The sequence below is a fragment of the Haemorhous mexicanus genome, chromosome 29 (assembly GCF_027477595.1).
Source record: "Haemorhous mexicanus isolate bHaeMex1 chromosome 29, bHaeMex1.pri, whole genome shotgun sequence".
NCBI lineage: Eukaryota > Metazoa > Chordata > Aves > Passeriformes > Fringillidae > Haemorhous > Haemorhous mexicanus.
Window position 1 is genome coordinate 2,731,228 of NC_082369.1, and position 19,206 is coordinate 2,750,433.

The 19,206-nt window shown below is 49.8% G+C and overlaps 1 protein-coding gene across 4 annotated transcripts in view; it reads right to left on the reverse strand.

Moving 5' to 3' along the window:
- REXO1 (RNA exonuclease 1 homolog) overlaps positions 1–19,206 on the reverse strand; it is a 47,068-nt gene that overhangs the window by 13,835 nt on the left and 14,027 nt on the right. For all 4 annotated transcript variants that reach the window (XM_059870227.1, XM_059870230.1, XM_059870228.1 and 1 more), the window contains exons 2-9: positions 15,719–17,463; positions 11,706–11,807; positions 9,194–9,395; positions 8,373–8,536; positions 6,177–6,314; positions 3,616–3,739; positions 2,434–2,547; positions 456–593 (exon numbers count right to left, since the gene is read on the reverse strand). In XM_059870227.1, coding sequence (XP_059726210.1) covers positions 456–593; positions 2,434–2,547; positions 3,616–3,739; positions 6,177–6,314; positions 8,373–8,536; positions 9,194–9,395; positions 11,706–11,807; positions 15,719–17,463 — 2,727 coding nt within the window. The remainder of the gene's footprint in view (positions 1–455; positions 594–2,433; positions 2,548–3,615; positions 3,740–6,176; positions 6,315–8,372; positions 8,537–9,193; positions 9,396–11,705; positions 11,808–15,718; positions 17,464–19,206) is intronic.

The following is a 19,206-nucleotide window of genomic DNA, read 5'->3' on the forward strand; positions in this document are numbered from 1 at the left end:
ATTGCTGAGGGTGGAAAAGACCTTTAAGATAAAATCCAACCATCAGCACCACCACCATGGTCACCACTAAACCATGTCCCCAGGTGCCACATCCCCACATTTTTTCAACATTTACAGGGTGATGACTCCACCACTGCCCTGGGCAGCCTGTTCAATGCTTCACAACCTTTTCCACAAATAAATTTTCCCTCATATCCAATCTAAACCTCCCCTGGTGCGACTTGAGGCCGTTTCCTTTCATCCTGTCACTTGTTACCTGGAAATTAGAAATCAGACACCTCCCTCGGCCTCACAGACTATAAACTCTGGGTCAAAAATAGCATTCTCAGGATGTGAAAGCTGGAGAAACTCTCCAGAGCAGCAGAGCTCTGCAGTCACACATCCCAGCAGGACCAAGAGGCAGCTCCTGCTGTGTCCAGCAAACCCTGCAGAAGGAAAGAGCCAGCAGAGCTTACAGTCAATCACTTTCTTCTCCTCTGCAGTGAAGAGCACAGCACGTCCAGCCTTCTCAGGGTGAGGCATTGGGTACCCATTCTCCTTGAGCTGCTCCTCAGTCATCAGGTACTCCTTGAGGCGCCGGTACAGGGCAGCTCCTGCACACAAACACAGAGCTCAGCTCTCAGCACCAGAGCACTGCCTGGTTTTCTGACTTTACCAAGTCTCCTGCCTTCATAAATTGAACTCCCCCCACTATCCTGAACTTGTTTCTAATGGTTCAGCTCAGGATGGACAGGGGAATAGGTGTTGGGTGGTCATTTTTAAAATCTGGCCATTATTGTACAAGTTGATTTTAAAACTACTTGAACAAGGAGCATTAAGTCTGGAAAGCACAGCTGGAACAGAATTCCTCCAAAAGGCCATCTTCAGCCTTGCTGTTACTGATAGAACCTACCCAATCTGGGCTGAAGGGACCTTGGAGATCATCCCATTGCACCCCTGCCATGGCAGGGACACCTCCCACTGTCCCAGGCTGCTCCCAGCCCTGTCCAGCCTGGCCTTGGGCACTGCCAGGGATCCAGGGGCAGCCCCAGCTGCTCTGGGCACCCTGGGCCAGGGCCTGCCCACCCTGCCAGGGAACAATTCCTGCCCAAGATCCCATCCAGCCCTGCCCTCTGGCAGTGGGAGGCCATTCCCTGGGTCCTGTCACTAAATGGGAGACTTCTCCAATTTTAATGTTTAAATGCAACACCTGATAACTGGTAACACAGCCCTCAAATACCCCTCAAAGGCCACCCACAGCTCCCCAAAAACTTCATTATCAGAAGTTTCTTCCTGCTACTGATTTCAGGCTGCTTGTTTCATTTCACAGAATAATTATAACTTCTTGCACTCTGCTCAATATCTCCTTTGGCTGCTGCATTAAACCCTTCCAATATTCCTGCGTGCCCTTTGATGTTGCTTAGCTGAGCTATATTGGCCCTTTCAAGCTTTCTCAATGTCAATTCCTTCTGCTCCATGGCCTCCCAGGCTCTTCTCTGATCTCCTCCACAATTTGCCTACATCTCTTGGCAACCAAAATATCCATAACTGATTTGAGCCCACATGAAAAATGCTCGTGGCACAACCCTTTGGCTACGATACGACCTTACTGTGACATTGGTGAAAGTGAAACTGAGCCCTGCAGAGATGGAGATTTTTAAGTTTGCCTTTTAATCTGACAGGCACATTGTAAAGAACTGCTTCAGGGCAAGAAAGTTGAAGTAAAATAATGCCCAAAGCACAAGAGGCAGCTCTGAATGGTTATTGATGCTCCATCAAAGCCAGCCAGGCTGCAGCAGTGACCTCAGAGCCCCAGCGAGGACAGAAGGAGGGCACTGGTCAGTGGTGTCACCATCCCCCAAGGGACTCTGCAGCTCTGTGATGCAGCCAGAGAACAGAGAAATCCCAGCACTCCAGGTCATAAAATCCTGAGTGGGAAGGGACCCTCAGGGATCATTGATCCCAGCCCCTGTCCCTGCACAGCCACCCCAACACCCCACCCTGAGAGCTCCTGGAGCTCTGGCAGCCTTGGGACCATTCCCTGGGGAGCCTGGGCAGTGCCCAGCACCCTCACAGGGAAGAACCTTGCCCTGAGCTCCATGCCAAGCCCTGGCCCAGCTCCAGCCCTTCCTGGCCTCCTGTCCCTGTCCCAGAGCTCAGCCCCTGCCCCTGTGCCTCCCCTGGGGAGGAGCTGCAGCCCCCAGGAGCCTCCCCTCAGTCTCCTGTGCTCCAGCTGAAGGAGCCAAGTGCCCTCAGCTGCTCCTCAGCCCCTTCCCCAGCTCCGTGTCCCTCCTTTGGGCACTCTCCACCAGCTTTGGACCCTTCTGACAGTGTGGTGGCTAAAGTGCCCCCACAACTCGAGGTGAATGCACCAGGCTGATCCTGCACCCCCAGTCTGTGTCACACCTCAGCTCCCCCCTCACAAGTGACAGCCCAGCAGGAGCAGGCTCTGACCTGTCAGGTCCTCGGCTCTCAGGCTCCCTGAGCGGTTCAGAGTGAAGCTGGTCTTGGCAGCAAGCTTCCCTCCCAGCACAGCCTCGTGGGACACCACCTTCTTGTTACTTGTCTCTGCAAGGAGAAGGGAACAGCACAGGGGGACAGAGATCAGGTACCCAGTGGGTGACTTCAGTCCTAGTTTGGGACACTACACATGGGCAAGAGGAGGACTGTGTTTACTCTCTTTAACTCTTGTTTTGCTCCAGAAATGGATTCTTTATGCCACATGCTGGCCCAGCATTTCCATTCCAGCACCACAGAAAGTATCCCATTCACAGTCAGCCCACAGCAATTTTAAGGGCAGCAAAGACACTTTTCCAGTTCTGCTAGAAACTTGTAGCTCTCCCTGGTCACTCTGCACAGCAAGCCCTCCAACTGACCAAAAGAGAGAAGCCAGCACAGAAACAACTTGACCCCTTCATGTGCTGTGTGAGGGCATCACCCACCCCCAGGAAGCAGCTTTGATTCTGGGGCCCTGCAGACCAACCTCCCATGCAGGATCCTTCAGCTTCTTTCAGAAAGGAGCTTCAGAGCTCTAGAATATGCTCAACACATCAGACAATGGCAGAGAGGGGCTTTTTACTAATCATTAACTGGCAGCCCTCTCCTAAAGGCCAGCCTCCAAGTTCAGCTGCTCTGCCTAATGGCCAGGAACGTAATGAAGACAGAGGGGAGAAAAGGGAAGAGACCAAAGAAAAAAAAAATTCACAAGAACAGCACAAATTGATTGTTTAATGTACCCTCTCGAGAGCCAATAATGAAATGTCTTAACCCTCTTCGTTTCTCTCTTGAAGCTTAATGTGTGTAACAGATTTCTGTGGTGATGGACGAGTCTATCACTTTGAAGGCATCATGTGAAAGTTACTCCATTAGCAGGGCTTTTCATTTGAAAGAACTTGTGCTAAAAAAAACCCACCCATGTGGCATTATCTCCATTTAGGCTGAGAAAGCCAACAAAGCATTGCAGGACCTGCCTCTTGAAGGCCCATTAGGGCTTGCCAGGCTATAAAAAGCTAAACTGGAGCTGTTTGCCTTTCAGCATAATGCTGCTGAGAAATGGGTTCTGGCTTTTGAAACAAGTTTCTCTGTGTGGTCTGCAATCCCAGCAGGGCTCCAACGGTTCAGCTGCAAGGTACCTACTGTTGGTGCTGGCTGGGGAGTTGGGCACGAGGCTGCGGAGCTTCTTCAGGGTGTTGACAGCCACGTTCAGGTAGATGTTGCGACTGGTGCTGCGCTCGTAGGCCACCTTCTCCTCTGCCAGGGCCTGGGAACAGCACAAGTCATCACCACACACTCCCTTCCACTGCTCACAGAGCCCCAGAATGGCTTGGGCTGGGAGGTGACAAGGTCTCTGGTGTTGAGATAACCCCGAGGTGTTAGAAGTCTCTTTTTCCCAGCCCCAAGATGGAAGAAGGCGGCAGAATTCCTTGGCTCTCTTCTCAAGGTTGTTTATTCTCTGTTATCTATCACATTGTCTGTCTGACCTGCTGAGATCTGTCCAGCAGGTCGGGCTGAGGCACACTGACCATCCTCAGGGCAGTGTTATCTTTTTATATTAAGAACTACGTGTACTTTATTTACAATCATTTTCAATACCTATCACCTATGTCAGACACTCTGTCTCTACTCTAAACCAAACCAGAAGTGTCACCATCCCAGCAGAAGATGGAGGACAAGAAGAAGAAGGAGAAGGACAGGACACACCCAGATTCCTCCATCTTGCCTCTTGAACCCCCATTCTAAAAACCCAAAATTCTACTTTTTCACCCTGTGACAAATTCACTATCATTCTATTCAAACCCTTGTGGCTTTTAACTCCTCACACAAAGTTGGGAATTGTTTCCATGGGCTAAAATCCAAGGCTCAGGTGTGTTTGACCCCGTGCCAAGGTCTCTGAGCCCCCTGCCAGGGTCTCGAGTCCTCCAGGGCAGCCAGAGGAATGTCCTGGGTTCTGACAGGGAGGAACCTCAAAGATCACTTTTTTCCACCTTCCACTATCCCAGGTTGTTCCAAGCCCCATCTGACCTAGCCTTGAACACTTCCAGGGATGGGGCAGCCACACTTCCATGGCTTCTGGAGAAAAGAAATGTTTGGTTCTTAAATACAGACTCCAAGAAGTGATGCCTCAGGTTTGAGCTTTTCTATTTCTCACATTCTGTGCTGCTTTAGTGTTTGGGTCTGGGCCTCACATCAGGGGATGGTGAGCTCCGTGCACAGAGCAGGGAGACAAAACAATTCCTGCTCTAGCTGGGGACCAAGGACAAATGATCCAAATCTCAGCCCAAGAGCACAAACCCCGTGGGCTGGAGAGAGAAAAACAAGCAGGGTGGGACTGGATGGGCTGGGGCTGGAATGGGACAATGAACTGCAAGGTGCAAATGGGGCAGAACTGATCCCAGTGAGAGACCCTGTGACCTGGTGTCCATTTTGGGACCATTTTGGTTCATCTTGGGTGCAGCCCTGGCTGGGCTCTTGTGCTGCCCAAGGTGGATCCACTGAGGCCTCCTAATAAATCCCTGCTTCATTCTTTAGCTCCATCTACTCTCTGTTCTAGCTCAGCCAACACAAGGCATCAGTAGGACCACAAAAAAAAAAAAAATTGCCTGAGAAGGAATTGAGTAATAAAGCAGAATATGGCACCAATATGTACTTGCTCAGGTAAGTAAGAGGAAAAAAAAGTAATTTTATTTTAAACAAAGTGCTGGAAAAAGCACTTTCATGTGAAACTTTCCTGAAGAGATTAATAAAACTTCCCTGCTTAGCAAAAAAAATTTTTTTTCAAACTTTAACATATTTTAAATTGGTATCATCCCTTCTCTTTCCACCAGTATAAAGTCTGCTGCCACCCTGGCTTAAGTATTCCAGAGCTGCTCTTGCTCCCAGGAATATCTAACCTTGCCATGTTTTCATCAAGTAATTCTTGTTCTTGGAACTGCCTGGGCAAGGCTGCTTTCCCCACTTTGGTGCAGTGCAAGATCTTAACTGGTAAAGAAAGGAGCTTTGGCAAATGGTGACTCCTTGGGAAGGTGGAATCCCACAAAAGAAATCCTCGTGGTGTCTGCTTTGTTTCAGAACACACCACACAATGTCCCACACGTACCCAACTAAGAACCAAGCTCATCCAAGAAGATGTATTACTCTCCCCACTCTGCTTCTGGAAATCCTACTACACTGTCCCTACTGCTAGAAGGTTCCTTAAAAGTCTCCTTAGCAGCCTTCAGAAGCAGCAAGGACCCAATTCCCAACCAAACACATCTATCCCAAACACTTCCCTGTGCTCAACACTTTGATTCCAGGAAGTGTTTCTGGCTGCACAAGAGCAGAAGCTCTTTGACCACAATGCACATTCCTCTGCATTCTCTCCTGGGGTTATTAAAGGGCTCAGGCAAGCCTTCCAAATGAAGGGAAGGATGGGATTTCCTACTGGAAGCCCCCACTGCAATGACACTTGCTGTTGCCCAGTCTGGTAATATTTAATGCCAGTTTCCTCAGCTGTGGATAGGGGAGTCTTCAGGGAATCAGGGAATGGTTTGGCTTGGAAGGGACCTTAAGATCATCTAGGTCCCACCCTTAAGTTTCTGCAGGCATAAATGCAATTCAGTTTTCTGGATTTGCTACCATTTTAGAAGGTTTTGGCCGAGGCAGAGGATGTCATTCCCTGCTGCAACCATTATTCCTGAGAAGCAGGGATCTGTACAGACCTTGTCGAAGGCTTCCTGGGAGGAGGAGCAGAATTTCAGGCACTCATCAATGAAGAGATTGAGATACCTCTGACGAATGTTGGTTGGGACTTTAGCACCAAACTCTGTGGGAATAACAGGCCTCTGTAAAGTGGTGCTCTGGAGGTGAGACAGAGAGAGAAAGAGGCTGGTCAGGCTCCAGGAGGTTGCTCTGAGGCTCTCCCACTTCCTGTTATTAATCATGGGGTGACTTCCTTTTTGAAAATCTGCCCAAAGCCAAACGTAACACGCAGCACTTTTGGTACTAAAAATACCACTTGAGGCTTCACCACCTTGAGTGCTCCAAGTCCTTCAGAAAACAGCTGTACTTCACTCTGAAGTCAACCAGGAGCCAAGGACTCCAGTGGCATTAGTCACACACAGCATTCCAGAGCGGGGCATGCTGACATTTCCAGTGACAGGTCCAAGGTTAGGATGGCACCAAGCACCACTGGAGCCATGAACACACACCACCAGTTATGGCACCACAGACAGGTTTCGTTCTCTGATTCTGAAGAGAGAACAGGAGGCCTCTCCTGCCAGGCTGGCAGTCACTCATCCCATCCCCACTTCTTGGGGCATTCCTGCAAATTGACTGCATTGGGGGTTTTCCTCCATTTTTAATGCCAAACATGATGTTCCTAAAAGGATTTACCCCTTCAATTTAATGGCATGTTCTTCAAAAGCTGCATGTTGGACTGAGCTATGACCCACCACTGCAGCTTTCCAATTCACACCAGTTTATCCCCCACATCACAGCACACTTGCCTCTTTTTCAGAGAGGAAAATATTCATTCATCTCTAAAACACCCAACTGCTTTGTCAGTTGTTCTCCATCCCACCCAAGAGATATCCATAAACCAAGCCATCTGCTGCAATCTGGAACAAAAACAGCTCTGTGGAAGATGTGAGCTTGTTCCAAGGGGAGCAACTGGTCCTATCTCAATGGGAGAAGTGCTCATTTTCCCCAGGAGACTCTCACCTTGATGTCCTGTTCAAGGGGATTTGGTCTTTTCATTAAATATATAAATTCTCAACCTCTAATATTATACCTTTAAGCACCTCTGTAACTCTGCTAAATATTTTATCCTTTCAGTTATTTCTCTTATTTTAATCAGCTTCAAGTTCTACGTTACTATGGTGGCAATTTGGGTGGGAAAGGAAACAAATTACTTTTCACTCTTCTAGAAATAATCAGAGCAAGTTATGACAGATCTTGACACAAACCATCATCAATAAAGGGATCTTTAATCAAGTCCTGGCACTAATCACTTCTGTGATCCACACCAGCAAACAGCTCCTCATGCCATCCCCAGGCTGCTCCAGGAAGAATCCTGTTCTCACTTGTCTTAGCAAGTAACAGGAAAGGAGGGACCTAACAGAATCCCTGAATGGTTTGGGTGGGAAGGGGCTTTAAAAATCATCCCATTCCACCTCCTGCCATGGCAGGGACACCTCCCACTGTCCCAGGCTGCTCCCAGCCCTGCCCAGCCTGGCCTTGGGCACTGCCAGGGATCCAGGGGCAGCCCCAGCTGCCAGGGCCTGGGCCACCCTCCCAGGGAACAATTCCTGCCCAAGATCCCATCCAGCCCTGCCCTCTGGCAGTGGGAGCCATTCCCTGGGTCCTGTCACTTTGCTTAGGAACTCATAACAAAGGTACCCAAAGGCTGGGCAGAGATCTCACAGGGTAAAGAGAAACAAAACAAAAGCAACTAACAAAGACAAAACAGTCTTTTCTTTAAACACCAGCAGCAGCATGAAGTTCAGTGCTCACATTTGACTATCTAGGTCACACACATTATTCATAACCACCAGTGTGGCCCACAGTGCCTGGGAAGGCCGTGAATCCATCCCTGGCTTTTGAGCACAGGAGGTTCCAAGCCCCTGACCCAAACACACCCAGGCCAGTCAGCACAAGAGAAGGCTCAAATTGGAGACAAGTGCTCAATATTCACAGAGATCAGAGCAGCATTTAAGTATTTCTACCTTTTTAAGCTCCTACCCCTCGAGTGTTTAATTTTTTATACAATGCTATCTAGGAAAACCACAGGAAGAAACAAACCCACTCAATCAACATAATCAAAACACCACTCTCAGGGAGTGCTAAGTTTGGAACAGCAGGATCAAACATTCCACCCTCTCTGGGGAATGACAGGAAAGAATTCAAATTCCCCTTACCTGTAAGGAGGGAACATGTGCTACTCTTTTGGGCACGATGGTGCTGGTGGTCTTGGAAGCCATCCCAGCCAAGGTGCAAGGCTTCAGAGGAAGGGTGGGGGCTTCAGAGTCATTGGAAGGTGTGACACTCCTGCCACCAACAGTCGCCTTACTGCTCCCGAGGCCTGCAGGGAACACAAAACACTCAGGTGCAAATCCTGCCACTGGGCTCCAGGCTGCCAGAATGAACTCACTATCAAAGGCCAGTACTGCAAGCTGTGATTTTCTCAAATCCAGGTCTCCAAAGGGACACAAATTGGGCAATTTTACCCCCTTGCAGGCAAGGATGAAGAAATCTTCTGCCAGGAAACGTCTCTCATTTGGGTTTGTTTTGGGGTGACTGAGTCAGCAGAGTTTAAAGAGGTAACTCTGTCAGCTGGAGGCACTGACCCTCCACACGTCAGCTCTGAGTCCTTCCACTACAAAGGCACAGCAAGGAGCCTTCATTAGCACTTCCCTCCTGCTCCTGCCCCCTCCAGGCTTAAATGGAAGAGGGAATGAAGAGCAAACACAACCCAAGGAAGAAAAAGGAGAGGCTGAAGTGAGGGAAGCTGGGCTAGACACATCAGCTGTACCCGTGTGACCTGTTGCTTTTCACAACAGGGTGGAATTTCTCAGGGAAAAACCTTCCACTGGACACTCTCAGCAGAGATTCAAGCCATGGCCAGTCCTACACATCTCCTGACAGTTTCACATGTGCTCAGGAGAAATGTAAACACACGGTAGAGCCTTTGACCAGGGGGAGGACAGGACAGCGACCCCAAATCCCACCGCTGCCTTACTTTGCTTGGCTGCTGCGGTGAGGGCTGCATTTGGCACGTGAGCAATCCTCCTCTTTTCTCCTGGCAAACAGAGAGAGGTCTTTTGAACAGCCCCAGCCAGCTGTGCTGCCTGCTGCTGAGCCAGCTGGATCCTCTGGTAACACACCTCCTGGGCCGTGGGGGGACGGTAGGGCCGCACCACCGGCTTGCTCGGGGCCTCTGCCTGCACAGACAAACAGCACTTAGGGCCAGCAGCTCCCCTGCTCCATCCACACCCCCTGCCTTCCACTCACCCCAAAAGGTCTCTTCTCCTCAATCCCTCTGTTAGCAAGTACAGGGTTTGGAGAGGACAAGATCCCAAGTGTCTTCCAGAATGAAATAATTAAGAGTCATCCTTCAACAAACATGGCATTAGTGATTCATGCTCTGGGAAGGTCTCCCAGCTCACTGGCACGTTCCTCAATGGGCAGGTGCTATTCATGAGCTGCTTTTAGTGGCATGATGCTCCTCACGGCTGTGCCCAGTCCAGTCCTGGGCTCTATCAACACCCTCAGCCTTGCCCTAGCACACAGACCTAGCCCTGTGCTGCCTACTTTACCTTCTACTGCAATAAAAAAGTGACACCAACTCCCCACTCCTCCTTGCCACAGGACACTGAGCTCCACTGCTCCCTCCCTGAGGACACCTGCATCCACCTCTGCACCACAGCAGCTCCCACCTCTCTGCAGCCCTGGAACTGCTTAAAAGCCTCACAGAGAAGTATTTATGGGATCAGAGCATTACATAAACTGATTTTCTGAATTTCAAACAGGCTCTGTCCCTGCCCACTTCTGGAGGCACCTTAGTGCCTTGGCTGCTACAGCACAAACAGGTTCCACACAAGCTTCCTTTGATTGCCAAATTTAGGTTTGCAGGAAAAGTGCCAGAAATTATGTCAGCAAAGAGAGAAGTTTCCTAGCAGCAGAAGTGTAAGAGAAGCAGCAGAAGTACAAACTTCTCCCTCTACTTAACAGCTTTGAAATGTGAGGAACAGGCCTTCCCTCCTGGAATCTCCTTGGAGGAGGGTGGCCCAGTGTAACACCTGGGGGCAAGCTGGCACCTCCTGCATTCCCAGCCTCTGATGCTGACAGCAGCTTCTGGATACCAAACTGGGTGCAGTCAGACATTAAATTATAATTACAGACTTCCAAGCAGCACAGGCCACTCATTTTCTGCCTCACCTGCAATTCCTCTGGCCTCCATTTCCCCTGGCAACCAACCCTGAACTCAGCTCCCTCCCCTTCTCCTGCTCAGTCCCTGAGCCATAAATCATGAGCAAGACTGAGCAAATATTCCACTTGGAGGGACACAGCAAAGCACATTCTGAGGTGAAAAGTGGCAGCTGAGGTGTTACAGCACCTCCTGGGCAGAGCTGGGAGGTGCTCTGAGCTGAGATACTGCAGGGAAGGCAGCTCCTGGAGCTGCCCTGGCAGATGAGCACACCACAGCAGCTCTGTTTGCCCAAGCAAAGCCTGTGCTCCCATCTTTGGAAAGCATTTTGGGATCAGCTGTCACATTAAGAAAATATATTTAAAGGTTTGTACATGTCTAAAAGGTGCCTCTTTGCAATAAATATTTGAGTTAATGAATTTCCAAGCCATTTGCTTCAGTCTCTTATCTCCTCACTTTGGAAGAAAGAGCCCTTATCAAACCACATGAACTGGCTGGAGATATGCAGTTAAATAAAACCCATTGTATTGACTCCAGGGCTTCAAATTATTAAAGGCAAAAAAATCCTTCCTAGGCAGAGAGGAAAGGCAGAACAATTAATTTGGACTACCCAGCTCAAATTAGTGCACAAGCCTCCACTCTTATCCTGCTGCAACATAAAACTAATCTGTGATCAGCACCTGGAGGGAAACACATTAAACCCTCAGAGAAAACATGAATTAAAATCCCAGGGAGAAAGAAATGAAAAAAATCATAATTTCTTGCTTCTTTGCTTTTTTTTTTGTTTTGTTTTGTTTTAATTTTTCTCCTCTGTATTTGTACAATTGGGAAAGAAGAGTATCCAAACTAATACTGCTGAGATCTTGGCTGATTCAGAGCAGATGTAAGGTAATGGTTTTAAACATCTGACCAAATTCCTGCAGTATCTTTTAGATCCACAAGGCACAGAAAAATACCAGCAGATACAGAGTGACCTTGTGTCCAGTTAAATTTTATTGAAATCTCTAAATTAAGCAATACTGGAGAAAAATGAACACCCCAACCTATCCCAAAGGATTTCCAAGAGCACAATCCACTCACTCTTCCCAGCCTACCCTTGCTTTTAGGAAGGTTTATTGTTTTGCTGCCACTTTTAACAGATCCTACATATGGGAGATTTTTGAGGAATTGGAAAGAGAGGAAATAAAACTGCCATAGACTGATTCCAGCACAAACAGCTCTCACACTGCTGCCTGGCCCTGGGAGTGCAGCCTTTTCCAGGGTCAGGACAGAAAATCCTCACTTGGAACAACCTAAACTAATCTGCTTCTAAATCTGCACTTACATTTCCTTGTTTGACAAGATGAGAGATCCTTCTTTTTTGGCCAGGAAACAAGGTAGTTAAATTATCTTCTGTCTTTTCTTCATTTGCTTCTTCTTTGGATGGCTGGAAAACAAAAGAACAGGAGAACAGACTTGAAGATCCCTCACAAGAGGGAGAGGTGGAAAGTCTCCTTTTGGGTTAACCTTGCAGAGGACAGCTGAGAACACGTGGCCAGCTGCTGGGCCAGTGACAAGAACATTGTTGTGAGCCCAGGAGCCACCAAGGAAGCCAAGGAATAGCAGCAGGACATTCCCAGGCCAGCAGCAGCTCCATGAGCTGGCACAGAGCAGGATCAGCCTTACCTGCCACAGGAGCCTTGCCCAGCCCTCCCCTGCCAGCCACTCACACTCCTCACCTCCCATGGCATTTTCAGAGTCCAGGGGGTTTGAGATGGGTTGGTTTTTTTAAGAAGTTGGGAACTGACTCATTCTGCCCTGGGCAGGTGCTGACGCCTGCTCAACACCAAACCACAGTGCTCTCACCCCACATTTAGGGAAACATCTTCTGCAGGTTCAGCCACAGCTGTCACTGCAGGAAGACTCTGGTGACACAGTCCAGGTCACATCCAGAAACTCAGCAGGAGGCAGGAGCATCTCTCCAGCCAAAGCTACTCCAAGCTGACCCCTCTCCACAAGAGCTGCTCCTAGACAAGGAGAACCACTTGGAAATCTGCTTGAAATTTGACTCAGTTGTTAATTGATACAAAACACTTCACAAATTTATTTCTCAAAACTCCAGCTGCTCTCCAGACAATCTTGTTTTCAGTTTCTCAAAACAACTTCTGGCAAAACTCTGACATGAGCCTGACAATGCCTGAAATTCAGCAACAGAGCCAAGGCTGGATTCAGGGATGAACTCGGGGACCACTTGGGACAAGCCTGTGTTCATCACCACATGGGCAATCTGGATGAGCACCTCACCCTGAATCACTTGGCTCCCCAGGAACCCCAGAGTCTGTTAATTCACTTACACCCATCATAAACTCTCACAATGCAATTCTCCCAGGCAGAAAAGCACTGCACTGCCACATGCAGCTCCTGCAATCACAGAATCCTGGATTATCCTGAGCTGGGAGGGACCCACAGGGATGATCAGCCCAGCCCCTGTCCCTGCACAGCCACCCCAACACCCCCACCCTGAGCAGCCCTGAGAGCTCCTGGAGCTCTGGCAGCCTTGGGACCGTTCCCTGGGGAGCCTGGGCAGTGCCAGCACCCTCGGGGGGAAGAACCTTGCCCTGAGCTCCATGCCAAGCCCTGGCACATTACTGAGCCCAAACAACACGGGACTGTGCTGGTTTTGCATGGCCTGGTGTTTGGTAGTGGGGGGAGGCACAGAGGTGGCTTCTGTGAGAAGCTGCTGGAAGCTTCCATCATGTCCAGCAGAGCCAATCCATGATGACTCTGAAGATGGACAGGCTGCTGGTCAAGTCTGGGCCAATTAGAGGAGATGGCAACACCTCTGTGATAACAGATTTAAGAAGAAAATCAAAATAAAGTGAGGCATGCAATTCTAATTCCAGCTAGAGAAGAGGAGGTGAGAACATGTGAGGGAAACAATATGGAGACACCAAGGTCAGTGGAGGAGGAGGGGCAGAAGGTGCTCCAGGCACCAGAGCTGAGATTCCTCTGCAGGCCATAGTGACAACCACGGTGAAGCAGCTGTGCCCCTGCAGCCAGGGGGATCCATGGGGGTGCAGAGATCCACCCACAGCCCATGGGATCCATGGGGGTGCAGAGATCCACCCACAGCCCATGGGATCCATGGGGGTGCAGAGATCCACCCATAGCCCATGGGATCCATGGGGGTGCAGAGATCCACCCACAGCCCATGGGATCCATGGGGGTGCAGAGATCCACCCATAGCCCATGGGATCCATGGGGGTGCAGAGATCCACCCACAGCCCATGGGATCCATGGGGGTGCAGAGATCCACCCACAGCCCATGGGATCCATGGGGGTGCAGAGATCCACCCACAGCCCATGGGATCCATGGGGGTGCAGAGATCCACCCACAGCCTGTGGGGGTCCACAGAGGATGCAAAGGTCCACCCACAGCCCATGGGGATTGAGAGATCACTCTGCAGCCCATGGGGATCCCTGGGGGATGCAGAGATCCACCCAGAGCCCATGGGTGAGGTGCCCATGCTGGAGCAGTGGACGCCTGGAGGAGGCTGTGATCCAGTGGGAGACCCAGTGGAGAGGGGCCCTGCTTCCAGGCTGGAGCAGCCTGGCCTTGGAGGACTGCACCCATGCCACAGCAGTTTTGGGAGGGCTGTGTGCCCATGGGAGGGCTGTGTGCTCATGGAAGGGACTCACATTGCAGCAGTTTTGGGAGGGCTGTGTGCCCATGGGAGGGCTGTGTGCCCATGGAAGGGACTCACATTGCAGCAGTTTTGGGAGGGCTGTGTGCCCATGGAAGGGACTCACATTGCAGCAGTTTTGGGAGGGCTGTGTGCCCATGGGAGGGCTGTGTGCCCATGGAAGGGACTCACATTGCAGCAGTTTTGGGAGGGCTGTGTGCCCATGGAAGGGACTCACATTGCAGCAGTTTTGGGAGGGCTGTGTGCCCATGGGAGGGCTGTGTGCCCATGGGAGGGACTCACATTGCAGCAGGTGCTGTAGGGCTGCTGCTCCTGAGACTGGACCCACGCTGGAGAAGTTCACAGGGAGCTGTCTCCCCTGGGAGGGACCCCACAGCCTCACAGGGGAAGGACTCCCCTCCCAGAGAAGTGGAAGAAAATCTCACTAATGAACTGACCAAACCCCCATGCCCTGCACTGTTGGTGGGAAGGAGGGAAGGGCTGGGGTGGAAAAAGGTGTTTTAAGGGCTTATTCTACTTCTCATTATAGTCCTCTGATTTTGTTAGCAATAAACTCACTTTGTACCTCTAAGCTGAGCCCTTACAGTGTTCTCTCCCGGTCCTTACCTCAACTCATGAACCCTTGGTTTGAATTTTTTCTCTGCTCTGTGCAGCTGTAGCAGGGAGGGCAAGTGAGTGACTTCCATGGGTTCCTGGTGTTTGGCCAGTGTCAAACCACAATGGGTGCATCTAGGAAATCATTCCATAAACAAAAAAATGCCCCATGACCAATCCCACCCACAGACACCCATGTCCCAAAGAAGGATCCCCGTGCTGCAGTGAGCCTCCTTCCCCAAGGAGCAGGAAACCAAACCTCAGCACAGGGATGCAAAGGAGCCACATGTGGCTGCTAACAGCTGAGCTTTGTCACTCCAGGCCACAATTAACTGTTGGCTGTGAGTGGCAGCCCCTGGTTCAGTACTTTCTGAATTTACTGATCAGTAATTCCTGCTACAGATTATGTGCCCTTCAATTATTTTCTCGTTATGTAAACGCTGTCTTTTTTATCTCCTTAGTCTGAAGCCCCTGGTACCACTGGAAGAAATTTCACCTTCCATTTCTCGCTTGCACCACCCACAAGGTATCCAGAGATCCTGAGAAGTTACCTGCAGTATGCATTTAGAATAGGAAAGATGAATTTGGGGAGTCTCCAAAGTGTCTGACAAATACTGGACTTACTTGCACCAACACACCCTGTTCAGGTTCTACCTGCCCCAATGCTCCTCAAACTCTGCTGCAACAAGAAGGCAGTGCCCAGGCTGGCAATCCTAGATTGGCTTTGAAACCCCCAAACTGACTCCCTGCAGCCTTTTCTCCAGCCATCCACACCCCCAAGGTTCTCAGGCCAGATGGAGACAGAAGTAATTGATAACCCTGAAATCTGAAAGCCTCCCGCACAAGAGGGGACTGAAGCCTTGCATTTCACAGCAGTTTTCAATCCAGCAGGTAAATTCAGGTGCAAACACTTCCAAGCAGTGTTCACAACAAGGAAAAGATTCTTCCAACACATGGAGTCTCCCTCTTCAGCTACTTGAGATAAGCAGCACCACTAAACCAAACCAGAATCCTTCCACCTTTGGAGGGGACAGAACCAACGACCCCAACCCAGCATTACCTGTTTGCCCAGCCTTCCCTTGTCTTCAGTTTTCACATCTTTAGATTCATTAAAGATCCTGAGACACTCCTCCATGGGATCTGACTCAAAATCCACATCTTTCTCAAGGATGGAATAATCAATGTCATCAGATGTTGAGGAAGATGATGAGGACTTGGACAGCTTGGAGCGCTTTGCTTTCTTTGTCCTGTCCTTGTCACTGTCAGAGGCTGAGCCGCAGTCAGCCCCATCCAAGTCCGAGCTCACATCAAGCAAGGAGGAGGACAAAGGCCGGCCTCTGTCATCCTCATCTCCACTCTCATCTCCAAACAGGTCCACATGACTCAAACTCTGCTGCTTCTGACCCTTCTTGGGGTCTCCTTGTCCTGCAAAACCGACCTTGTCCTTTCGCTCCAGGGAGCTCTTGGTCCCTTTCTCCTTGTTTTTACGACCAGAACTTTCCTTGCCATTTTTCACATCAGCTGTTTTGCTCTGCAGATCCTTCTTGCTGCTCCCCACTTTCTCTGTGCCCTTGGTGACACCCTCACTCTTGCTTTTCCCTGAACTGCTGGTGCTGGACTTGGATTTTTCTTTCTTACACCCGTCCACTTTTTCTGACTTCTGTTTTTCAGGTTTCTTCAAGTTCCCATCTGTTTTCACTTTGACGCTTTTGTCTTTGCAGTTTTTCTCTTCATTCTTGGTTTTTAATTTTTCTTCTTTCTTGAGCACTTTGTCTGCATTTTTATTTTTCTCCTTCTTACCAGCCTCACTGAGGCCTGGTGCTTTACTAACATCGGTTTTCTTCTTTTTCATTTTGTCTTTGGAGTCTTTGTTTTTATTTTCAATTTCCTTGTTGTTCTTACCAGAACACAACTTCGCTGCCTTTGAGTTCTTGTCTGATGAGTTCTTGGCAAGGTTTTTCTGTGAATTTGGAAGGTCCTCCTTGTGCTGTGCTGCTTTGCTCTCCTGGGAAGCAGAGCCATCCACTTTTGTGCTCTGCTCTTTGCTGGAGAACTCATTTGACTCATTCTCAGAACCAGCTTTTGAGGGTGAACTACCAGAAGCTGCTTTATATTCCACCTCAGCCTCATCTTCAGAGGAGGAGAACCTGGCCAACACCTCATCATCATCGGGATCTTCACAGAGCTTCTTCCGTGATGGAGAGTAGGAGTCCTCATAATCAGAGGCCCTGTCCCTTTTGGACCCCTTGGTTGTGGCTTTGCCCAACAGCCTGGCAGAGTAATTGGAAAGGGGGTCATATTCCAAGTCTGTGGAAGGCTTGGAGTCATCAATCACGTATTTGTTGTTAGTGACAGTGCTGCTGTATTTTTTATTCTGCACCACAGCCTTGGGGACATACTCCAGTGAGCTCCCTTTGGAGCGGGAGGAATCCAAAGTGTATTTACTGGAGTGGCCAGCAGCAGCCAGAGGAGTGGGGTTGTAGTCTGAGTTATTACTGAAGTTGTAGCTCCCTGGATTATACTCCAAGGAGGCAAAGGAATCATTCTGAGGCCCAGCAGCTGACACAGGTGAGGTTGAAATGAGTGAGGAGCCCTCTGAAGCACCAAACTCCTTCGTGGTTTCCAGCAGCTCCTCGTACTTCTTCTGCTCCCTCTCCACTTCGTTCTTCACTGCCTCAATGGCCTTGTTGACCAGCTCCAGCTCCAGAATTCCAGGTGTGACATCTGTAATGTCAGCCAGAAAGCCATCCTCCACCTCCAGCGAGGGCCTGGGCAGCTCGGGGTTGTAGGGATCATAGCCTCGCTCTGGAAAGAGAAAAAAAAATCATTTACTACCAGCAATTCAAGTAAAATTTAAAATGAGGTCTTTTTAGGGTCTGCTCTGATCAAGCCCCAACACTGAATGACACAACCAAAAGCCACACTCTTGCAACACAGAATAAATAAATGTAGGATACCAAAAGCCACCAGTGAGGTTCTCTGGCCTAGACTAAACCAGATTGTAAAACTTACTCCCAGGACTACAGATCTGGTAACAAAGTGCTTTTAAGACTCATGCAAAAGCTCTATAAATTAAATATTCTTCAGGACACCAAAGAATAATCACCCTATTAGGCCCAAGGGGAGCTGACTGTGCACAGAAACAGAACTATCTGCTAAATTCAATGCAGCCACCAAGGAGGAAAAAGGATTCCAGAAAGAAACTGTGGATTAGGCTCTCACTTCCCAATGCCAACACCTAAAGCCCACCAAAAGCCTCCAGTATTCCTCAAGGCTCAGTGATTCTCATGGCAGCTGCAGGAAAACCACTCTGATCTGGACTGACAAACTGAGAGCTGCTGCTAGGAAGGAAAAACTACATCAGGCAACACAACTCAACCACTCAGAGCAACCACCAAGACAAGAACACTGAACACCCAAAACATCTCCCTTTTCCACTCCCCTTTCCAGAAAAGTCCCTTTGATGGCCTCTCTTCCACATCCAGCCTGGAGAAGGGAGGGCTCCAGGGAGAGCTCAGAGCCCCTGGCAGGGCCTGAAGGGGCTCCAGGAGAGCTGCAGAGGGACTGGGGACAAGGCCTGGAGGGACAGGACCCAGGGAATGGCTCCCACTGCCAGAGGGCAGGGCTGGATGGGATCTTGGGCAGGAATTGTTCCCTGGGAGGGTGGGCAGGCCCTGGCACAGGGTGCCCAGAGCAGCTGGGGCTGCCCCTGGATCCCTGGCAGTGCCCGAGGCCAGGCTGGACAGGGCTGGGAGCAGCCTGGGATGGTGGAAGGTGTCCCTGCCATGGCAGGAGGTGGAATGGGATGAGCTTGAACAAACCATAAACCACAAACCATTCTGGGATTCTCTGGAATTCTTTAAATCCCCAGCTGTGGCTCAGGGTGCTCCCAGGTGTGGCTGTGGCTGCAGGGGCCAGGGAGGAGCTGGCTCTCCCTGGAGAGCTCCCTGAGCTGAGCTGAGCAGGCAGAGGGGTCAGTGGCACTGTGTTTGTGTCCCCAGTGGAAGGACACGACTCCAGTGAGGATGCCAGAGCCTGCATGGAGCTGATGGTGTGGAAGATCAGAGAGGATGTCCCTGGATGAATGGAAGTGTCCAAGGCCAGGTTGGAGGGGGCTTGGAGCACCCTGGGATGGTGGAAGGTGTCCCTGCCCATGGTGGGGGGTGGCTGGATGATTTTTAAAGTCTCTCCCAACCCACATCATTCCAGGACTCTAACAATGACAGAAGCTTCAAGAACATCAACAGCTGCTTTTTGACTCTGAACTGTTTCCAATCCCTGTTTTATAACAGCATCTCTGGATGCTGACATTCCAGAGGAGCTTTTTGTTCTCTGCTACAAGGACAGTACAAAACTGGCTCTCCAACATGGATATGCTAAGAACCAAACAAAAAGCAAAGAGACAGAAAACTGAAAATTAAAAACTTCTCAGGTCTAAGAGGGATGAGAGAATTTCTTGTAACAGTCAGAAAGAGACAGTGTTAACAGAGCTGTTTCTATCATTCTCATAAGACTGAGGGGTTTGGGGTTTTTTGGGGGAGGCAGCTG